The sequence below is a fragment of the Harpia harpyja genome, chromosome 17 (genome assembly GCF_026419915.1).
Source record: "Harpia harpyja isolate bHarHar1 chromosome 17, bHarHar1 primary haplotype, whole genome shotgun sequence".
NCBI classification, from domain to species: Eukaryota; Metazoa; Chordata; class Aves; order Accipitriformes; family Accipitridae; genus Harpia; species Harpia harpyja.
Genome location: NC_068956.1, coordinates 15,728,470 through 15,745,539, shown reverse-complemented (window position 1 = coordinate 15,745,539; position 17,070 = coordinate 15,728,470). Strand labels below are relative to the sequence as shown.

Here is a 17,070-nt window from a genome sequence, read left to right as displayed (position 1 = left end):
GCAAAGTCAGTTTTGCAGCAACATGACCCTAAAGTGTCTGGCAGGAGCAAACATTTAGTGTAACACATAGGTGCTAAGCAGGTAAAACCAATATGCACTGGGAGGAGAAATAAGGAGACCTGAAGTCTGCGTGCACAGTCACTATCCCAGATGGGTTGCCTGTGGCTATCTGAAATCCCACAGCTTCATTTCAGGGTTGTGCTTTGCAAGGTTATTCTCTGTCCAAAATTAAAGCCAGAAGAACAACCACTGTGTCATTAACCAGGTGTGGAAGTGCTAGCTGAATCTTCTCTTATAACCCTGCTGGAAAATCAAAGGGTTGCTCAGTTTTACACAGAAGGGAAGAGAGCCAAAGAAAAGAGAAGCTGCTCACTGAAATCTATGTAAGAGACCTACTTAGGAATCCTTATGTAGCTTCCACATTCCTGTGGCCATTCACTCATCCCAGGTTATCAGACCTCTCTCTAGAAGTTATTACTGGGTCCAAGATGTGACCTACTTCTTTCATGGATTGTGTCCAGTCACTACCTTGCTGTCCTGCCCTTCTCCTCACACAATCCTTTTTTTTCTGTTTGGCTTTTGGAGTTTCACATTTAAATAAAAAGACTCTTGTAACTTGTGAAGCACTAAAATGGCTTCTTGTAACATAACGTCAGGACCTTGCCTCTGCCCTTGGGCAGCTGGGGCTTCCCCGTCACCACCAGGCAGAAGTGTCCCTGTTCCTACAGTCTGGTACAGCAAGCCCCAGGCTCATGTCATGTGGCATCTACTCCCCCTTCACACCGAGCTTGCACTCTTTTGGGCAAAACCTGGCTGAACCTCAGATTGGCCCTGATTTTGACCAAGGTATGTGCTGATTTGGAAGCTCCTTTTCAAAATCACCCGCATAGCCCTACCTCCACCATGCTTAATCACAAGAAAATCAGCAGAAGGCGGCACACCATTGACAAATCACAGGGTTTCCAAGAAGATTTCTGTAACTTTAGAGCTCCCAGGGTCATGATCAGGCTTGAGATACAATAACGAATACATTCTCCATAGTGTAATTAGACAGACTAATTCAGAGTGTAATCTAGACATCTGTAGCTAGTACTTGTTATCCATGTAACTCAAAAACTGCAAAACAGAGCTCCTTCCCTTCCAAAAATCAGCATGTAAGTCTGAAAAACAACCTCAGCATTCTTGTCTTGGCAAGCATACAAAGCATAACTCTGTTATGATCATTAGATGGATGATATCCTTGTCCCTTCAAGGGACACAGATAGGGGAACTTGACAGAGTTCATATTCACCCCAATTCATGACCAATGCCTTCTCTTTCTCAAGATTTGAGTGCCATAATGATTATCAGTCCCTTCCCAATTGGTTTAGATTCTTTTTTTGTTGTTGTTTTCCACTGCAAACCTAACCCACGTTGCTGGGAAAATAGGAAGGTGACAAAGGAGGGCACTGAGGATTACTGCAGATGAGGGCCTGAAGGTGTGTGGCAGGGGGAGGAGCATGGGTATCTAAACACAGGCATTTATAGAAGGGCTCTCGCCATCTCCCTTTCAGTGTAATAAGGCTTTATTATTAGAAGTACAAGACGAAGTACAAGAGAATAAAACATACACAACTATCACATGAAATAGTAACTTTAGCAACATATTGTTGCTAAAATATGGGTACATTCATTTGTATCTGTCATTTAGATAATATTTTTATATTCTTAGTTCCATGCTTGTAATAAAGGAAGTAAATATGTTGTCTGAAATGAAACATGGGATATTAAACATGGAGCATTCCTGGGACGAAGGTATACATAAACCACATAAAACATACAACAGTCCAAAATTTCATAGCACTCCTTGGAGTTACCACACATGACAGACACTTGCTGTTAAGGGGCTAAAGTGATGAGAACAAAAGAAATCACTGCTAATTCTCTTAAAACAGACAAAAAAAAAAAAGGAATAGTCTGTGACTACACACTTTAAATAGACCACTAACTGTGAGGTCCTGTAACAAACCATGTTTTGGTCTTTGGTGAAGGTTGGCAGACAGGAAAGCTCACTAAAGCAAAGTCCTAGAGCTCCTCTTTAGAGTATTCGCTCAGTTCCACAGTGGAAATGGATTCAGGCCCTCTATATTATTCATTACAAAGGGCGTTTCCAGCCAAGTCATTCTCTTGTTTGCATTTACATAGAACTCACTGCTTTGTGAACACAACATCTACTCATTATACTCATGGGCAAGTAACAAGGATGATTTATCTAACTCCCTAAATGAAATATATTTGGTGATCAAGGGCATTCATTTTGATCTGCTTCTGCAACACCAAGAAAAAGCAGTTTATCTGCAGTTATGTCCTGCAGCCACCTCTTCTGGGAGCCTTTCCCTCCTTCGGCATGGGCAGCCAGGAACTGTGCTCAAGGAGTCATAAACTGCTTAAAACCTGGTCTCTACACCTACTGCTAGTCACCAAAGCAGAGCTGATGTTGTAAGAGAAATACCAGGCTGCTTCTATTTGCACACTGAATACTCTATAACACAGCATAGCTATGTGCCATTGGTGTGTATGACAGAGCGGTTCCTAATCCTCTCAGACTAAGTTCATTTCTCATCCTTCAGCAATAAAACCAAACTATTTATCTGTACAACTGCTTGGCTGGCAGCTGGAACTGCCAGTATCGTATGATACCTGATAAAGAGGCTAAGGTCATGTTTCATTATCATGTACAGTAATAAGTTTATCTCCATGCACAGTAGTAAGTTTATCTCACTCTTTTGACAGAATACATAGTAGAAATAATAGCAGTATCTTTCCTGTGCTACTGCTGGACAAGAGCCTGTGCAAGTCACAGGGTATGCTACGGTACAACTGATTTCTAATTACCAAACTTGCTATACCAGTGAATGCTATGTCGTGGTTTAACCCCAGCCAGCAACTAAGCACCACGCAGCCGCTCACTCGCTCCCCCCCCACCCAGTGGGATGGGGGAGAAAATCAGGAAAAGAAGTAAAACTCGTGGGTTGAGATAAGAACGGTTTAATAGAACAATAAAGAAGAAACTAATAATGATGATGATAACACTAATAAAATGACAACAGCAATAATAAAAGGGTTGGAATGTACAAATGATGGGCAGTGCAATTGCTCACCACCCGCCGACTGACACCCAGTTAGTCCCTGAGCAGCGATCCCTCCGCCCCCACTCCCCCCAGTTCCTATACTAGATGTGACGTCACATGGTATGGAATACCCCATTGGCCAGTTTGGGTCAGCTGCCCTGGCTCTATCCTGTGCCAACTTCTTGTGCCCCTCCAGCTTTCTCGCTGGCTGGGCTTGGAAAGCTGAAAAATCCTTGACATTAGTCTAAACACTACTGAGCAACAACTGAAAACATCAGTGTTATCAACATTCTTCTGAACTCAAAACATAGCACTGTACCAGCTACTAGGAAGACAATTAACTCTATCCCAGCTGAAACCAGGACATTGGCCAAACTCCAAGCGATTTGACTGGATTTCATGTCGTGCTTGTATTCAGCTGTGCATTTACTCATTTAGATTTGTACACCCAAGCAGCAGTTCTTTTTCTGGGACTTGGCCATTAGCAATGTTCAGAATATCCTTTCACTCTCAGCACACCTCTACTGCATTACGATGACAAATACCAGCTCAGCCCCAGTCCTCACTGAGCAACGAGATCCCACATGCTTGTGCTGTTTTCAGTCTTTTTCCACTACAAACCTGGAAGGAGAGATGAGGTGTGTAACCTGTCACACTTTGAAGCTACTTCAGTAAAGCGTGAGGAGAGGAGAAGGGCCCTTCAGTGCAAAGAGTCTTGTGCCACCAACCTCCTTGTTGAAGATCATAACTGCACAAGCTGTCTAAGTAGAAGAAATCTCAGCTACAGCGAGATGCACAGCAGATTCATCTAACTTAAATCTGGGGCAACTAATTAAGTTGCCCAAGTGCAAGTATTTAGTGCCACTGACTACAGGGTATCCAAGATATCTGTATATACCTGGCAGACATGATGCAGGGCCTAAAGTCTTCAGAAGACCCACAACTTTCCAGAACTGCAGCTGACAGCCAGGCAGGCTACTCTAAGAAACCTCAAACAGCACTAGATGCCTGCATGTTGGCGAATTAATGGGTAATAATTAAAAAAAAAACCAAAACCCAACAACTTCTGGGATTACGCAAGCATAGACTTTCTTCGCAGATGATTGAAAGAGATAGGCTTTTTAGGATGATGATTCATTTGATCATCCTAGATGAAGCTGCTTTTCACAGGATGCCTGTCTTTCTTAGGATAAGGTGAATCATTCTTGGGGCTACCTTGCCTCAGTCTTTAGATCAGACTTAGGCATCTAAAGACATCTACAGGACTGCTCATCATCAAGGATGTGCTCATGTAGTGGTCCAGCTATTCTCAGATGTGTCACATGTTTTTTCCATGTAATCTCTGCTATCTCCTTGCCTTTTTCTTAAACAATTCTACAGATACACATCAATTCCCTTCTATCTCTTCAGATCTGTGTATTTGAAATAGAAAAGCTGAGCAGTAATCATCTACAAAATAGTAATCACTCTACAGACTAGAATGAAGTTATTATTTAGACTTCTTTGCCAACTTTCTATTTGCCTTAGGGATAGCTCATGCAAATAAACTATGCTTGTCAAAACCTGAATGTTTGTTATCGTAGAAAACTCCAAAATTACAATTTCCTTTCATTCTGAATTGAACCTTATTTCAGCATAAGACCTCATTTCAGTATAAATAAACTATACTCTTTTTATCCTAATAACTGCCCAGTTTTCATTGCCAGACTTTTCTACTAACCATATGTTCAGCTACATTTTTTTTTTAATCAGCATTTCATACAATACAAATTGTGGAAAATATTCCATTTATGTCAATCAAAACATTGACAAGTCAATGAGCAATATTTGCTTGAATTTTTCTGGATTTTTAGGAGTACCTTGTTGAGTATTATACACAAAAGGGAAGGCATCAGGCTGTGGAGACTACAGCAGCTGCATGACAAGGAATCTTAGAGACATGCAGGCATTCCTAGGTGTTCAGGTGACCAGGAATGTGGACAACAGCACTATGAGCATGACTCGGAGACCATGGTGTGGTGTTCCTGACATAGCAAACTACCAGCTCTTTCCAGGAGAGCCCAAATGGGAAAAGAATACATGAATGCACAGGGGATGAGTTGTGGGTTTTCTGGCTTTGAAAATTAGTAGGCATCGCTTGGATGATTTAAAAGCACCATTAACATCTTTTAATTTTTATCAATGTTGTCTCCTATTTGTATTTCAAATCTTTTATCTCTGTTATAAAGTCAGTGAGGACTTTGTAATGAGTCTCTATGATTTTTCCAGAAATTACTAGTACTTAGAATTAAGGGAAGACTGTATTATAAAAGAGCACAATGCAAGTTCAAATGAGCAATTCTTGGGCTGTTTCAGTGAGAAGCACAAACTTGTTACTGCACCACTAAGTGCATTGCATTACATTAAGAAGACTGCAAATTTAAAAACATAGGCTGGCTATCACAAAATGAAATGATCTCATGATATGTTAATGGCTAAAATTTTCCCATGGTATGATATTTCTGACATTCTCTGGCTTTTTTATCTCGTTACTATTACAAAATGCTGCCACTAGATGTCAGATTATGAAAGGGCCCCACTGGTCCCCACAAATGCGTGAATTTGGTTAACAGCTGAATTAGAAGAAAGCATTGCACAGGGTAAGGGGAATAGCCGGAGAAAAAGGTAACTTTATTGATGTTTAGCTTTTGGCAGTATTAAATTACTGGTCTTCTAGGAAGAATCACACTGTTTTGACACACAAGAATACAGGAAAGCTCCTGAAGCCACCTTCCTCTTCTGGGCTTTTACACTGTTTTTAAAGCATCTTTCAAGATGGGCCCTGATTCATTACAGGAACTCTTCAGCATTACCACAATGCTAACACTAAATAATGCATAGAAAATTGAAACACAGAGCTTACCCAATGCAAATTAAAATCATATAAAGAAAAAAATTTATCAGGTCTAGTTCCTTCAGTCAGTATAGACTTACCTATATTTACAACTCAGCTGACTCAATGGCCTTGCCTTTCAGCCCCGTGCTCACACCTAGATTACACTAACTATGGGGCTTGGTGATAAAATATCATGCTATGTTTACATCCAAGGAAGCTGGCAAACTGGGCGCTGTAAAGAAAAGGAGACTTGGTACATCCTCTATGTCATGTCATGGGGTTGAATACTCTCCATGGCAGGTTAAGGGACCTTTTGCAAAGATCAGAGCTAGGAAGACAGCCCTGGACCACATCCTGTTACCCAACAGAAGGACCAGCCTTGGACCGTGAATCCTGCTCCTCTGTCATCATGGTCACAACTTCCCAGGACAAGCGTTAGAAAGGGGAGGGATGGGGAAAAGGCAACGTTCTGTGTAGAACAGAACAACTAAGCTTCCCACTTTCATCAGCATACAGGACAAGCTCTGTATTTTGTGATTACACTGGTTTAATCTGGTTGGTCTATCAATGTCTATAGAAGAAAAAAAGCGCTTCAGAGAACTTCATTCTCTCCTAGTACCTTGTGTAAAGTGGAATGATGCAAATGAATTTTGGTCACAGCGAATGATACTAAAACCAAAGCTGATGTCAGATTTATCCCTTCCTAACTACAGAGGCAAAGCCATGGGACAGAATGCATAACACATTGAAATCATAGGTTAATTACTTGGGACGAGAAAGGGACTTTAAATTGCATCAGAACCATGCTGTAACACTATTTCATGGCACTGCACAGCCTTATCCCTTCAGCCGAATGCTCTAAGTAGGCATGAATCATTGTCTTTGCACTACTGAAGATATGACCTCTTTTCTAAATCTGATCCTCAATTTCCTTCCCAAAAGTGTCTAAATGATTCCTTTTCACTGAAGTCTTTCAGTCGCTGTTCATGGTCACAGCTGTGAAAAGGCACCTTCTCTTATTATCTGCTTCCTAGGCTGATGCTAGGTTATCTTTCCTTTCAAGAAAGCATTGCCTCAGTATTCATTAAGGATAGAGTTTCTGAAACCCTGTGTGGTGGGGGTTTCTTTTTCTTTCTTCTGCTATTATTTGCTACATCGTCATGGCTCTTATCCCTTTGATGGCCCACATGGGACCCTGGCACATGCTTTTGCCCCAGTGAAGGACTGGGAGGGGACATTTTGACAGTGCAGAGAAGTGGACCATGGGAACAAATGGTACATGGAAATAGCTTATAAATTTTGCAGATTCAAGGACTTCCTATGAAACAATCCTTGAAATTTACATCCAGAAACCAGTCTATTTCTGAGCTACCTGAGGAGAAACAGCAAAACAATGTGGAATGTCAGAACAGTTCAAAATGTGGAAGTATGAAACGTGAAATCCTTTATTAGGGGATAAATTTGAGGTCAGTTTGGAAAGGATACTACATGAACAGACTGATAAACCTTAAGCCCAAGAAAACTCATTGAAACAAGTATAAAGAAAAGGATCTAATGTCACTCTTCCAAAACTGGACTAACTCAGTAAATCCTGAAAGAGTTATTTCTGACCTATCATTGTGTAGCAGGAGGTGGGAGAACAAAATTTGATCCATCATTATCTGTGACAATAATTTAATAAAATAACACAATCCACAGTTTTTACTGCTGGCCACTGAGGATCAACACATGTATATAAGTTGTGTAACATAATGAAACATAAAACAACATAATGAAACCCATTATGTTGCTTATTGTTGTGCTTTGCTAAGGAGCCACTGGAGAACTGTTTCCCTGTTGTGTGACAGGAGGCTGTATCACCCTAATATGAGTGATTGCTCATGTGGTTTAATGCTAAGACCATCCTGAAGAGCTTTGCAAGATCAGTGCTGGAACATTTATCAGCTTGTAGTATTGAGGAGAAAAATCCTGAAATGTCTGTGGGACATACTGGTTCCTTGTCTTCAATAGAGTAAACTAAGCAGTGTCAGAGAAATAATAATCTATACCATTAAATTATTAACTTGGTCGCTGGCACAGCTTTGTCCTCGACAAACTAGCATTTGGACATGATTTGGGAGTCAGTACAATTCAAAGAATTTCCTCAAGAAGCAGTCTGCATGTACCTGCCCTGTTTTGAAAGATAATTTTAGATAGGAGTGGTTCCAGGCCTATTTATTTTATTAGTACAGCAATAGTCAGTGTTTGCTCTTTGTACTTTGATGGCTTGCCACACTCATGGGGATAAGCATGACATGCCTGACCCTGCTTTCTTGTTTATATCATCAGGTTTTGTTCCCACCTGATAGGTTGTCTGTCATCCATCTGGGTCTTACGCAATCCTTTCCCCTTCAGGGTGCTCTGATAGCACATCCAGGTTTTAGTAATCTTTCTTTTGGGAGCTAATAAGGAAAACAACCCTGACCCTTAGTTAGAAGTCAGAGGTCCAACCATAAAACCCTGTAAAATATTGCAAATCCTTTTTTTCTGGATATTCCACTGCTTCATAATAGGTTTTTTGAGAGCATATCCTCTCAATCATCTCAGTCCTGGGTCGACTCAGTGTGGGTCGGTTTGCTTGATAGTGCCACTGAAATCTACTGCCATGGGAGGTCCTGTTCAACGCCTGCTCTTTGTCCAACCATGCTCTATAAAATCCTTCTTTATAAGGCAGACTTAAGACTAATGTCTTCTATTACCATGTCACTTGGTCTCTAGTCAAAGCAACAACCAAGATGTCCAAGGCATCTGACAAGCTGCTGTCTGAAGTCCTCTCTGCCAAACCTCAGGACCATCTTTTTTCTAATCTGCCCCAGAGCTCAGCTTTCGTCTGCCTAATTTCAGCATCCATATAGATTGTCTCATCTGAATAACCTAGGAGCCAAATCCCACACTATTTCTCCTTCAGTTTACCAGATAGGTCCAACTCCAGCCATAGATCACTGACCCAAGTGAACGCATTCCCAAGGACACAAATATCACCACTTGCACAGATTGCTACTATCTCCTCCAAGTTTCTGCAAATGTTCACCAAATTTGGTCTTCTGAGACATAGAAAAATTTTACCTTTTCCGAAAACCAGTGTAAACTCAGAATCCTGACCTCTAACCTTCAGGTGGTAAGAATATCTGCCCATAATGGAAATACCTGTGGATTGGTTTTAATAATTTAGGATTTAATTTATTCACTGTTGCTGTCCATGAATTTGGACGTGCTCTGGGCCTCAGCCATCCAACTGATCCATCTGCTTTCATGTATCCTACTTACAAATACCAGTCTTCATTTGGATTTTGTTTGCCAAAGGACAATGTGAAAGCGATATAAGCATTGTATGGAACATTCTGTATACCTCTTAAAGAACAATCTACTTAACATGAAATGAAAGGAATAGCAGGCAGTTTCTGCCTCTTTTGATGCTGTTACAGTGCTGGGAAAAGTAATTCTCTTCTTCAGAGAAGGGTAAGGTTTACACTCCCTCTGTCATCCAATGTGCTAGTCCTGACTAAAGAAATGTTTCTAGATGTTTTGCACAGTTTCTTTGTTTTGTACAGTTTCTCAATGTTTCGTATAGTTTCATTTTGGAATAGCTGAAACCTGAGGGTTTTGTTGGCAATAAGCTTTTGGAAGAGATGAAAACTGTATGTTTTCTTAAGACTTTGTTATCCAGCTGTGATAAAGGAGATGAACACTTTTTTTCTTCCAAAGAGGTTAAATCACGACCGCACTGAAGTCAGTCATAAATTCCCTTATACCTGGGGGAAGACTCTGCCTTTAAAGGATTACAATACCTTGACTAAAAAACCACTCTGAGAGATAATGATATTTCGCCTTTGGGACAGGTGATCATTCCTCATTACAAGGATTCCTTTGAAATCAAGGACACAGTTTGACTCGGACTTGTTACCTCCTGAGCAGACACTTCAGCAGCTCGGGAGGGTGAAGATGGATGCACGCCCTTTCTGTGAGAGCATCAATCAAATTATCACTTAGAAGAGGGTGGCAAATGATTGCTTGGGTCCATTTCAGCCGAAGTTTACAGCAGAAATCCCAAACCCTAATTCTTCTGCTGAGCTGGGACAACATCTCCCTCTTTGCTGGCCTGGCACTTCAGCAACTGTGAAACCAGGGACCAAGGGGACCGAGAACCTCTTCTGCAAAAAATTTAAAGCTCTTTCAGATAACAATCAATCAGCATTCTGCTTAAAGCTGTGGCAATCACTGTTTCCCTTGAGCTTTCCAGACTTAAAGCAGTCAGCATGTTTGTATCATTTTGGAGCAACAGTCCACTGAAATCCCATATACTGCAGCCACACTTCACCCCAGCCTACCATGAGCTGGTAGGGAGTCATGCAGGATTTCACTGGACTTGTGCCTTAATAGCACTTTGCCAAAAATGACTGTCTGCAAAATACTCTGGAAAACAAAGAAAGCTTCCTAAAATAAAATGTAATTTATGTAAATTTCATTTTTCATCAGGAACTGAAAAATGCCCCAGATTTCATAAATTGGTTGCCATTTCCTTTGTGGCCTGTGAGTCATCTCCTAGATCTGTGGCAGGAATTTTTTTTTTTAAGTTTTTTATTACCACTTAGTCTCTCGTTCTGAGGAGATACCACCTGCAAAAACCCCTGACAGACCAGAGGTAACATGATGGTAGCTGGACTAATGCATTAATCAGTGCTGGGGACTGATCTCCAGCTGTAGATATAACCAATATGACCAGATCAAAGAGAAATCATAGGACTGATATGATGAAGCTACCAGACTGAAACATGTAAGATGGCATTTCAGACGGAGCCTAAAGCCTAAGGCTACAACTGTAGCAGGAAATAAAATACAATTGGGACCATTCTCTGACATGCCAACAAGTATGAAGCAGCTCATGCCCATACTATTAAACTCTCTTAATCTCTGAGATAGGTTGGCTACACCCAAACTGGTTATTGGAAACGCCCCTGACCCATGACATGTTCTGAATAGTGCCTGGGAACCATTCAGCGGGTTGGTCCGAAATGAAACCACCCAAGAGCCCCTCTAGCAATTTAGCAGTACAGAGGATTGACATCTAGTGCCTGGGAATGTTTTTTGGTACCACAAAATTTACTAATACCAGCCATAGCCTGAGCATCAATCCGTCTCTGTCAAACTCCAGGCTCACAGATGCCAGTGCAGCAGCTTCCAGTGAGGCCCACAAGGCAAAATGCTTTCTGCTCTTCCCACCTAGTCTCCTTCCTTTCAATTTTATGCCCATTTAGTTAGTTCCCATTTAATATTATGCCTGGCAGTCTGACAAGAGAATTTAGATGACTTTGACAAGAATTTGAATCAGAGTTGCAGCTGCTGCAACCATTTCACAAGAGGCAACATAACAGTGGCTTATAGGCAGCCACAACACCACAATAAAAAAAGGGAAGAAATTAGAAAGCAGGATATCCTTTGGAGACTGCTACTGCTCATTTAAAACAGATGTGAAACACATTTGTCTAGTGGTAAGATGAACAGACACAAGATTACCTTGGACAGCTGGCCCAGTAAAATTGCACAGAATCTTTTTAGACACACACACACGAGCACATGCATATATATATATGTGTGCATATATTTATATAACTTTGAGGAGGATCCAGCCAACATACTGCAGAGATGCTGTGTGTGTGGTAGCTGCATGTGGGCAAGCTGCACTCGGCAAATCTGTAGCCCTTTGACTCTCTTCTGCTCCTCCTCTCACTCCACACAGCCTTCATCAAGGTAGCTGTGGGTTTACTATGACCAAGGCAGCAGTCCTTGTTGCAGTAAATTTAGTGCAGATTTTCTACAGCCTCTTCTTGATAGATTCTCTATAGAGTAAATTTGTTTTCTGCCTGCCAGATGAAAGTTCTGTAAAATCAATCTTTTACATACGTTCCACTTGCATCACGTGTTCAGATTCAAGCACGGAGGAGGATGTTTTCTTGACCAGAACTTTGTGCTGCCCCAGACTATCTATCTGTCATGAAGAGTCTTGGGCTAGATCATCCTAGCAGCAGATAGTGAAGAATAGGCAGGACATCAGCAGGTGACATCCCTTTCACTTAACCATAGATATCTACTATACAGGTGATTACATGAAAGTTAATCCTTAGTGCCAGTGCAGAGAAACAAGCACTTTTGGGGAATGAGCTGTTTCATTCTAAAGCAAACAGCTAAACTCAGGAGAGATTAATCCACACTTGACATCAAAACCTACTTCTGATGGTATGACAAAGACTCATGCGTGATCTACACTAGTGTTCTCCTTGTTGCTAGCCCAGTGGTACAACTCTGACAGGTTTCTTTCTTCATTTGAAGGGAACGCAAAATTGAAGCTGGCAAGGAAGTCACTGCCATGTGCCATTCATCAAAGCAGGGCCATCGACAACACTGTGAGGCTCACTGACCATTCCTTCCTTTCCTCAGCTCATATTAAATGTTGTTGCTGCTTATGAAGTTCCTGAGAGGGGGTTGGTTTATTTTTTCAAAGATCAATTATATCGGGGGTGGGGGGAAATAGAAAAAGAGTAAATTTGTTTAGCAAAGAAAAAGCTCTCAAGCCTACTGGTCTCTTGGAAGATGAACACAACTGTCCATAACTTTGATCATTAGTTTGGGTCACTAGAGTACAGATCCAACACTGAGAGTGGGAATCTCTAAAGCTAAATATCAATTCAATGGCTTTTTGTGTGGATCAGTCAGCTGGAGATGGAGAAAGATACAACAGTTAAGGTTATCTTTAGCAATCACAACAGGAAATTAAACCAAACTCTGCCTTCTCCTAAGTTACTTTTTAGCCATATTGCCCACACTTTTCCAATTTATAACAATATACTAGTTTCCTAAAGAGTCACAGGAAGAATTATATATGAGGTAGGACTTCATGTCTCGCACAGAAGTTCTAGCTCTGTATAGAAAAGTTATTCCTGCAGAGGAGAACACTTACTGAATTTAAGTGAACACTACTGAACACTAAGGTTAGGGTACCAAAAGGTTTAATAACGAAGGAACCATTTACAAGCTGTGAGAGACTGAATTGTTATCTCAAGTCCTTTGTCTCAAAGATTGTTTGCTGTGAGAGACTGAACTGTGAACTGTGTATCTCGAGCCACTTATCCCAGAGATGGCTTGTTTAAGCAGGGCACTCCTCTGTCCATAAGGACGATTATCAGGCCACTGAGGCCTCCAGGGGAGGAAACAGGCTGGAGCCGGGGAAACATGCAGGAATGTGGAAAATACCATTGTCATGGAAACTGTAGTCTTTGAGATAGGGTACTGGTTTCTGGTGTTGATCAAGAGAAGGTCCTGTGATAGATGAAACCTGCAGCGTGTGAACAGTACACGAACAGTACGTATGTGCATGCATCATCAGACTATGCCCTATAAAAAACTGTGGAGACAAGCTGTGGTGTGCACCCATCACCGAAGAATTGAAGACTGAGGACCAACAGGATGCCACTGGATCCGTGGTGGTGACTATCCTTGCAACTCTATCCCGACTGCTTGCTTGATTTCTGCCTTTTCTTCCATTCTATCGTATCACTACTATTTTCTACTTTTGATAATAAAAGCTCTTTTGCGTATATGGCATTTGACCTTGTTTGTGTCTTAATCTCACTCTCGGGATCATATCGAAACCTTCCCTGACATTGGATAGGGACACAAGCATGTTTACATCTAGAAGGATCTACTCCATCATTTCATTTTACCTTTTGCAACACAGAGACCACAAACTTCTCCAGCATTTCTTATCTTCCACCCAAGAGGCCTTACATTTTGTGCTTTGTTAATGAAATGGGTCCAGTCTTTATCTAAAGACATCAAGTGATGAAGAATTTCCCAATTCATTAAATGAGGTGTTTTAGCATTTGAACTATTTTCTATTAATTTGCATAGGAAAGTGAAACATCTTTAATCAGATCCAAAGCCTTTTAGGGCTTTAGATATCATCTGTCAGATGCTAAAGCTATATATAGGAAGACCAGTGCTCAACCTGGTCTGTGCTGATGGCATAAGATCCTATGGAAAACCATCACCGGTTGCATCATGTAGCAGTTTTATTTTCTTTCGTGCTGAATTGTAGCAGTGGTATCTTTTTTCTTCAAATTTAGATTCCAGAATTGTATCTGCAACTGCACTGCTAAGAAACTGACAATTTTTGTATAACACCTTTCCTTTTTCAGGCCCTCATTACTGGGTAACTCAAGGATTTCAAATGCAGAGCCCCTCTTACACAATCTCTGACTTAGGGTTTTCCAAAAAAAGTGCAGCACATTGATGCAGTGGACTACCTAAAGGAAGAAAAGAAGATGCTCTTTGAGGGTGATGAATATTACACACGCATTCATTACCGTTTGACCCTTTTGGACTGTACTTCTATAGGAAAACAAAGATTTTATTTTTCACTAAGGAAATGCAGACAAACTAAAAGCATTGGAAGCATGGGCTATGTCTGGCAAAATGTAGACATCATAGAACGTATATGGCTGCATAAGAGTATTTCAAGCAAGACTCCCATTATACTCAGTCTGTACCTGTGACTTACTCTAATCTCTGGACAGTAATTTAGAGGGTGCCTCCACTGAACAGAGCTGAAGCCAAACAGAGATTGCTCTGCCATTTCTCCAGCCTCCCCAAGGCTGCCAATTTCATAAGCAGAGTGAGATATACACTCTCATGCCATGCTGAAACACAAAGTATAGGCATGGTTCATCAAATCTTGGCTCGTCCAGTTTCAGAGGTATCAATGTTTAGAAGATCCACAAAATACTTATCTCATATTCTTCCAAATAGTACAAGACACAGAACAGTCCTGAAATAAACTGTTCAGCTAAAGATCTTCTGTAAACACCAAACCACACCAGAAGAAAAGAGCAAGAGAGGTCACAGAGATTTCGTAAGTCCTAGGCCCTTAATCAGCAGAGAATGTGTTAGGTATGTGTAGTAGATCCCTTCTTACCATGAGCGCCTTTTCCACCCTCACTATTGCTTGCTGTCTCTCCAGGAAGGTGCTGGGGAGAAATATGCACAGCCCAGAAGCCAGTCTAATCAAACCTGCATATAAAATAGAATTAATCACCCTTAAAACTTTCTAACTCCATCTAAGTAGAAGTGCAATTTGAAATACTTAACAATAGTTTAGGAAATAAAGAATAAAAATATCTTAAAATTGGTAAAATGATAAGAGGATCAGTGAAAAAACAATGAAATATTTTCACATCTTTGCCTTCGTAGACAATTTTGATTATTTATCTCTCTTATCTAACATATTGCTTTTTTTCTGACCTGTCTAAATAATTTTGCCTTCTTTGCTTTTCCTAATAAAATGGGGAAAAAAATGGTAACTGAAAATTTAAGATGTAGTTACTAAAAAAAATAAAATCCACGACTTTTACAAGAAAAGTTTTATGGAAAATTCTGACCCGCCTATCTTAAAATCAGCTCACACTTACTAAGCAAATGAAATAAGGATGCAGAGTGAATGCAATATTATTACAGCTGTTCAAACCACTGAGCAAACACATTGATTCATTCTAAAGAAACCACATTCAGAAAAGCTATAAAAATCTTCATAGGAGGTATTAAATTCATTTGACTTGGTGAATACAGAGCATATGTATTTTCTGGCATAGGCATGGGTAATAAAATAAATATGGATGGAACTAAACCAATTGTCTGTGCTACTGTAGTTAGTACTTAGCAAAGTTGCTATAGAGAGCATCCAACTTTCCTTGAAGACTAACATTAAAAGTAGCATCAAAGCTTTTAATCTGATTTTGCATTTTATTGACTTGACAGGGGGATGCTAATCTTAGAGAAAACCAACCATGGGTTGGTTTTCATGAGCCTTTTCTACCAGTCCTGGAAAATTTCCATTATCCTAAACCTAATGATGTTTCTTATTTGCAGTTTCTATGGCTCTCTTTTTAAATCAAGCAGTTTCCTGTGGCTCTCTATAGATTTTCCACTTAGCACATTTAACCAAAATCTTCAAACATTTCCTTTTCTGGCCTATATAGTCCATTTTTTTTAAGGTATGAGACTGTCTAACTGCATCCATGCAGACTATATTATGTAAACTGCATAATCCAAGTGAAATTGTCTGACACCGATTGCATGGGTGAGAAGTAAAGGTTAGTTAGCCACAGCAGGGCTACTGGGAGTGAGCAAGCGTAAGGGTTGCATGCCTTCCTGAGGGAGAGACAGCAGAAAGAGGCAGGAAGGGGTTGTTTATTATCTTATTGCTCCTAATACACCACCAATAGGTTGAAAAGAGCTGCCGCTGCCCACTTTCCGATATCACGTATTCGAAGTTCTCTATCAAAGGCACTATTTAGATCTCATTTTTTGATTGCGGTGAAGAAATCTTGCCATTCATTTTTCAAAAGTATGAAAAAACTAGCATTAACACTGGTCCATTTATAATAATTTTTCTTCTTCCAAAGCTATGATGAAAAGAAAAGAAAGATGGGAAAAGACCATCCAAAAAATATTCATAAAGAGTTCAGAGCGATCAGTAGCAAAGTAGAGGCAGCAGTGGAAGTGAATAATGTGTATTTAACTACACAGCAAACAGGCTTGATCCTGCCAGTCCTGCCAGTCTGTCCTCTGTGGAAGTAAGGAAGTTAATATAAGCACAATGTCTGTTTCCAAAAATAGCATTTCTATTGATTTCTCTCTGTGATGAAGCTGAATGAGATTTCCTGTCCAGCTGCTTTAACAAAGACTCTGGAACGTATCAGCTCCACATCCAAGCCATGAAATCATCAGATGATATCAAACCACAAGATATAATTCTGCATTTAGTTTAGCATTTTTCTCCATGTTAGTTTTAAACTCTATCTTTTCAGTTTTCTGCTGAAAAAGCCACAGCACACAAAAACTCTGAGGTTTCAGTTAAGAAACTTTGTATACATATTTATTGCACAAATAAACATTACCTTTCTGAATCTTGAAAAATGACTTGAAAATCTCATAAAATTATAGCTCCAGCAGGAAAGATTTGAATTCCAAATATAGACTTTATAGGAATACCAT

At 40.3% G+C, this 17,070-nt stretch overlaps 1 protein-coding gene across 1 annotated transcript; it reads left to right on the top strand.

The window, feature by feature from the left end:
- The first annotated feature begins 752 nt into the window (after positions 1-752).
- On the top strand, positions 753-14,573 carry LOC128153589 (matrix metalloproteinase-20-like). The gene is given in 8 exon segments (XM_052813064.1): positions 753-846; positions 4,994-5,184; positions 7,049-7,209; positions 7,211-7,260; positions 9,197-9,367; positions 12,431-12,521; positions 14,215-14,281; positions 14,283-14,573. Coding segments are annotated over 8 exon segments (1,116 nt in total).
- The last annotated feature ends 2,497 nt before the right edge of the window (positions 14,574-17,070 follow it).